Source organism: Somniosus microcephalus, chromosome 8 (assembly GCF_052327205.1).
Source record: "Somniosus microcephalus isolate GS21.2 chromosome 8, FLI_Smic_1.0, whole genome shotgun sequence".
Taxonomy (NCBI): Eukaryota; Metazoa; Chordata; class Chondrichthyes; order Squaliformes; family Somniosidae; genus Somniosus; species Somniosus microcephalus.
The window spans coordinates 171,681,532-171,688,342 of record NC_140994.1 but is presented as its reverse complement, the minus strand read 5'-3'; the positions used below and the strand labels follow the sequence as shown (position 1 = coordinate 171,688,342).

The window sequence follows — 6,811 nt, the reverse complement described above, 5'->3', positions numbered from 1 at the left end:
GCTCAACGGAAGCTCGAGGATCAGCACCTCACCTTTCAATTAGGCACTTTACAGCCTTGTGACCTGAACATTGATTTCAACAATTTCAGGTCATAACCTCCGTTTTTACCTGCCTCTGTACTTGCTTAAAAACTGTTAAATCTTTAACTTCTTCCACTTCTGACGAAAGGTCATCAACCTGAAATGTTAACTCTGTTTCTCTCTCCACAGCATTTTTCTGCTTTTATTTCAGATTTCCAGCATCCGCAGTATTTTGCTTTTGTTCTCTTGGAAAGAACATGTTTACGGACTTTGGTTGAGGACAGGATGGGACAGAGCTCCATGTCATACTTGGAGCCTGTGGAGTTATACCCCAATAAAAGTCAGCACCCTCCTGAAAGGAGGGAGGTGGGCATTTGGGAGTGGGGGTACTCTATGTAGTTATTTTCTCTTTAAACATAATTAAATATATTACAAAACTTTCTGTTAGCATATTATAAACTTTTATAGAGAAGTGTTTGTAATACTGTAAATGTATTGGGGGAACAATAAGGATTCCTAAAGCTTTTATAAAATTATAAACTAAGCCAATTCCTATAAAGATAATTTTGCAGCATAATTTTTAAAATATTGCAGTTAATTATGCTTAGTCTGGCTTGTAAATTGTTATGTGGGTTAATGGTTAGAAATTGCACTGTTCAGTTTTTGTTGATGTTTGTATCTGGAGGTGTCTGTAGAGGTAATGTTCCATTGCAAAGATATCGCCTGTAGATCCGATTTTCTGTTTCAACTAAATGACAGATTCCCAATCCATACAATAGATTTTTAAAGTTTTTTTTTGGTTTACTGGCAATGAATATTAAAATGCTAACGTGACAGACCTATACAAGAGGACTGTATATCTTTCAGCTAAAGCCACTAAAGAAGCTTATACATTTCCAGCGCCAGTAAATCCTTCGTGGTTAAGTGAAAATAAAATTCCAAGACATTCACCTTAATAGCAGCAACACGATCGGTGTCACTGCAAATTGTCGAACTGAACATTTAATTACACGACATTCAGTTGTACATTCGCTATCGGTATCTGAATTGCACAGTCCTTTCGTGGAACAGTCTCGGTAATCAGAAAACGTGAAAACATCGTGCTTTTGGCTTTTGAGCTTCTGATCCATGTTTGTTTCTTGGTTTAACAGGGCGCGCGGTAATTGCGAGTTCAGGTTAACATGACACAGGCACACAGTGACCTTTTTAAAAGAGCTAGTTCTGAGGTAAGCAAAAAATTCATACATGACACAGTTCCCAAGCTTCCACACGTGTGCACAGTACCGTACTAAACAGCACACAATGAACAATTTCCACGTAGTATTACTTGTTTGCCTCGGCATCCTAATACAGGAAACGAAGGGAAGGGGAGAGATAGAGATGTCAATTATGGCAAGGAGGGTAGTGGAGAAAATCGATTGAAGGGCAATTATTGGCGTTTTCAAAAATACATACCAAACACCATTTACATAAATGACCGCTAGATATAAAACAGCTGCTCAGAACTGGTGTGACAACATTTCGATAGAGGAATGAGCACAAAATCCACGTCACACAAAGATGTGCAGTTAGTTTACTTCTCAACAAACAAGGAGAATGGTCTTTACAGTCCGACAACATAACTCACCGGCGTCTTGACAAGTTAAAAGTAATGGAAAGTTCGAAAAAATCTATATACTAGCTACATCCTCACATTTAGCGTATGCTGTGTACCATTACGAGTTGTACAATGACGTTCTATCCGTTAGTAAATATTTATATTTTGAATACAGTGTTTTCAAACTTTGGAAATAAATAGCGCCACGGGCCTTTTCCTATCAATGTCAAAGAACTCCTTCTTAACTAACACCATTTGCATGTCTTGCCTGTCTAACAGCGAATGTTGTTATCACTGGAATTTAAAGGAGCTGCCAGTAACACCAAACCTATCCCAATCTTGAGGATTGATTGCTTATGTCGGGCTATTTGGTACCGAGTTGTACATCTGACTCTTTTAATGTTTATTATCAATCTCACAAGAACGGTGATCTGACTGTGGGTGCGACTGGTAAATAACCGAGAAAAATGTGTTAGAACTCCATCTCATCAGGGGTAACGAATATTATCAGAAACCGTGTTAGCGGCTTCAGCTAGATATTCCACACCGATTGCTGTCCACATACATCCCCTGTTCCACAGAGCTCGGCACTGTATGAAGCCGGGCTCTATTCAAATACACTGGACAATATTATAAAATAGGACTGGTACTTTGTGGCTTTTGTACTAAATAAACCTTGTCAACTCGTCAATGGGCAGTTCCTTTAAAGGATAACCATCTATTCAGAAGAAATGATGAAACCTTTGTCACTTAATTTCGTTAAATCTTCATAATTGAATCTGGGGGAAAGAACGATTGTGTTTTATATATAACTTGTTTCAAGTAACTAAAGTAAACAGTACATTGCTAATGGTGGATGCTGGGCGAGCTACCTTTAGTAGGTTTGATACCAGCTCGTATGTATTTTGCCTCTTAAATTGAAAGCAGAATTTTTCTGGTATTATATAAGCTGTCAGGTGTTGTGTTGGCCGTTTTGGGTGATAGGGATGATTTTTTCCAACGACACGTCTGCCTCATAGTCTCCATTGCTGGACAGAAGGCTGACTGCCCCGTGCTGGGAGGCGGGGGAAAGCTTGGCGCAGCGGTTGGGATCCGCTGGGTTTTCCTGAGTGCACGGCACTGAATGGGGGATCATGTAGACGCAGTTCTCCACTTTATCCAGGGATCCCCCGGGGTTGTAGGCGCAGACCCCGTTGTGGATGATGACCGTCTCCACCGCGTTGCTGTTGCAGAAAGCGTCGCAGCCCAACAGGGTGGAGAAGGCCTTGCGGAAATCCGCGTTGAAGGCGTAGATGATGGGGTTGAGGGAGGAGTTGGCCCACCCGAACCAGACAAATACATCGAAAGTGCTGCCGCTGACACAGGGCAAGGGCGCTCTGCTGCTGCTGCGGGCTTGGCTCTCGCAAAAGGGCACGATGCAATTGAGGATGAAGAAGGGCAGCCAGCAGCACACGAAGACCCCCATGATCACCGACAGGGTCTTTAAGACTTTGGTCTCTCTCTTGAAAGACATTTTGAAGGAGCTCTCGGGCTGCTGCATGTCCGCGGTGCTGGCGCTGCTCCTGTTGCTCTGGCAGTTCTTGGCGTGCACGGCGGCTCTCTCCAGGGCCGAAATGCGCCGGATCTGTTTTTGGGCGATTCGGTAGATCCTGGTGTAGGTGACGATCATGATGGCTACTGGGATGTAGAAACTGATCAGGGACGAGGATATGGCGTAGGTCCTGTTGAGGCTGGAGTCACAGTTGTCCCCTGGGTGCTGGGAACTGGTGTTGTAATCCAATAAAGTGGTGGGTTTCGCCTTGTGCCAGTCCAGCTGCACTGGTATAAAGGAGATCAGGACTGAAAGGGTCCATGCCACGCTGATCATCACAAAAGCCACTTTGGGTGTCATTTTGCGTTCGTAGCGGAATGGACTGGAGATGGCCCAGTATCTGTCCACGCTAATGACACACAGATTGAGGATAGAGGCCGTGGAGCACATTATGTCAAAGGCTACCCAGATGTTACAGAATGAACCAAATGGCCAAAACCCCGCGATCTCGCTCACAGCCTTCCAGGGCATCACCAACACGGCCACCAAGAGGTCGGACACAGCCAGCGAGATCACGAAGAAATTGGTGACTTTCGATCTGAGATGGCGAAATCTGACCACAGCCACGCAGACTAGAGTGTTCCCCAATAGCGTGGAAAGTATCAACAAGGAGAGGAAGCAGCCTGTGAGTATGCGAAACGAGGAGTCCTTTTCAGCATCTATCGAGCCCCCATCCATGGTGGTCGTGTTCCGCCTCATTGCTCCAAAGCGAGAGGACCCCTCATATATCTCCCTGCGCCATATTCCGTCTGGCTACCGCAACTCACAACTAACCCATCGACTACAGAGGGCGATCATGGCGCGAAGTCCTTTCACACTTCCAATAAAAAAGAACCTACCTTCAAACCATCCCCACGGTGGCTTGGTCCAGCTTTAGTCAGCGTACTTTATCCCGGTTTAGCTTTATCTTAAAATCCATATGCGTAACGCAGAGGAACATCTCTGCCCCAGTCAACAGCCCGGGAGAAAGTAACTATAAACATTGCACTGTTCCCTCGTGCAGTGGTGCAAAATTCTGCAGGGAAAATAACACGCATATATTGCATACTAACAGGCTATTGATCCTCTGTAAGTGTCCATGTTTATTTGTCCTCCCTTGTGTCCTATGGAGCGTATAACTCTAATTTACATTGCGAGATTTTTTTCGTGGCTTCAATAGCTTCTCTCTCAGAACTTCTCAGTCTAGATCTCCCTTGCCTCCAGCGTTAAAAGGTCCGTATATCCTGCGCCCCACCATTCACTTGACGTTCCTTAGAAATATAAAGAGACCAGAAATAAAATAAACTGTCACCTTTACATAACCACAAAAAATGGTATGAGTTTCATTCACACATTACTCCACTCCGAGTCCCATTACAGCTGTGATCACTGGTGGGTCAAATTTACAACCAGTATCTGCTGTAATGAGATAATAAAGCAGATAATGCTGGAAACACTCAGCAGGTCAGGCAGCGTCTGTGGAGAGAGGAAGGCAGGGTTAACGTTTCAGGTCGGCGATCTTTCTTCAGAACAGATTTCGATGTCGGCAGTACTTTGTATGTTGTTCTCCTGTAATGGGGCTGTTTATACCGTGTTAAAAGAGAATGCCCATTCGATGTCCAAAATCTGGAGCAACTTTACGGATATCACGATGCAGGAAGTGAGGGATGTCCAGTCCGCCCAGATTTCGGTTAATCCCACGGTCTGTACTTCTGTGCTCACCACTTGCACCCCGCGCCGTCAATCGTTACACGTGTGCATTTAGGACCCTACTCACCGATGTTGTCCCACGCTGTGTTTGCAAAGGAAGCAAAATCGCAAAACGATGTACTCCAGCCTCTTTAGAAATGGTCCAACACTTTCCGCTGTTCTTATTCTTACGAGAGAAAGGTATTTGTTAACCGAGTGTTAAACACCAGTACCATACTCATTTTAAAGCGAAACGACACGGTCGTCGCAATTTTCACGTCCGGATCGAGAATAAAACTTCCAATAACATTCTGTAAATATATTGATTCCCCACAATACAGCCAAACTGCTCTGACAGCATAAATCTTTATCACTGTTAAGTCGCCGGCTATAGGTGGCTGTGTCGTCATTCACAAAATGTGGTGATTCGCAGTAAGTCTTACGACCTCTGTTATCTACTTCTCGAGTCCCGTTGTTGATGAATTATCCAGGATCTCGGATTACCGGACGCGATCTTGTTGCGCCACCAAGCGGATTGCGAACACTGTTATCAAAGAGACGGGCGGGGTTTATCAAGCTCTGTAACGTGCAATCGTGTGTTGTGGACCGGGATTGATGTTAAAGCTTTTCCGGCCAACTAGACAGCCGGGCCAGTCGCTGACAAATGCTGGTCAAGGGGAGTGGAATAACTAGTCCGTTAACAATTTAAGGAAATATTTAAGGCTGCACTTTAAAGTTAAGTACAGGGAATTAACTATTATCGCAAAGAGTTTAGCAAGTTCTGGAAGTGAGATTTCTATGGTCATAATAATAGTGTTCCAGCGAAATCGTAAATATAACAGGAAGATTTCCTATATTAGCGATTTGTAGCCAGAGTGTGTTTGCAATTTTGGTAGAAATAGCTTTCGGATGACATCTCCCTGCTTTCTTTAATAAGTGAAATCAACTCCAGTCCCACTATGTTTAGGTTTCTGCTTCCTTTGCAAATGGGTGCTGTAATTAAAAGAACAGTCTTTGTATGAAAAGTGTTTGGCAAGTGTTTTGCTTTCGAGCCTGTCATTCTCTCGGCAATGAGTGTACGCTGATGTACTTCAACATAATTTAAGCAATTGTTATGTATTTCAGATTGACGAAATAGACTTGCCACATACTTTTTCATGAAAGCCGTGGTCCTTTAAGGACATCCTGCACATATTGGGCTCGATTTTGCCAGGCCCGAGGAGGCGGGATTGGAAGCGTGTGAGTTGTTAAAAATCGCAAAAAATGGCGGTCGGGCCGATCCCGCCTCCATCCGCCTCTGAGCAATTTTCCCAAATGTGTGTTTTCTGACCCGTTTTCCATCCCGCCTCCAAGAGGTGGGACAGGCCCTTAAGGCCCTTAACAACCACTTAAATGCCTCTATAACCCCATTTTGAGAGGCCTTTCCAATTTTAACACATTTAACACATTTCCCCCATCCCTCACGCCTCCTCTGGAACACACCAGTGAATCCCGGTGGCCTCACAAGTGGATTGCTTACGAATAGCTGCAGCTCCACCATTACAAAGGAGTTTTCACCAATGTTCATTTGCAGGTGGCAGAACTTTGTTGTTTCAGGTCTGGGGTAACTTTTAGCAGGCATACTCAGTGTTGTGGAAGTTTGGAGCCTGACACCCATCTCCAGTGTGACCTCCTGGGAAACCCCTCTCCCCACCTTGACTAAGCGCTTCCTCAACTGAGGCATATAGCAGAAGCATGGCGACCATTTAATTCCTTTCCTCCTGGACATCAGATTCGGATGAAGACCAGCCGCGGCAGCAGCAGATCCATGAGCAACAGCAGCACCAACAGCAGGAGCATCAACAGGAGCGCCAAGCTGCTAGTCACCCACCTGGAGATGCACAGGCCAGAAGGCGCCAGAGCACGACCATATTGCTGCTCGGGATGCAAGGGAC

At 44.7% G+C, this 6,811-nt stretch overlaps 1 protein-coding gene across 1 annotated transcript; it reads right to left on the bottom strand.

Moving 5' to 3' along the window:
- Positions 1-617: 617 nt before the first annotated feature.
- Positions 618-5,653, bottom strand: LOC147113933 (D(1) dopamine receptor-like). The gene has a single exon (XM_085995370.1). It carries the CDS (start codon positions 3,906-3,908, stop codon positions 2,571-2,573), a length of 1,338 nt encoding a protein of 445 aa, XP_085851496.1. The 5' UTR covers positions 3,909-5,653; the 3' UTR covers positions 618-2,570.
- Positions 5,654-6,811: the final 1,158 nt, after the last annotated feature.

Excerpts from the sequence above, each read along its gene's own strand:
- LOC147113933 (XM_085995370.1), bottom strand. The coding sequence starts at position 3,908 with ATGAGGCGGAACACGACCACCATGGATGGGGGCTCGATAGATGCTGAA.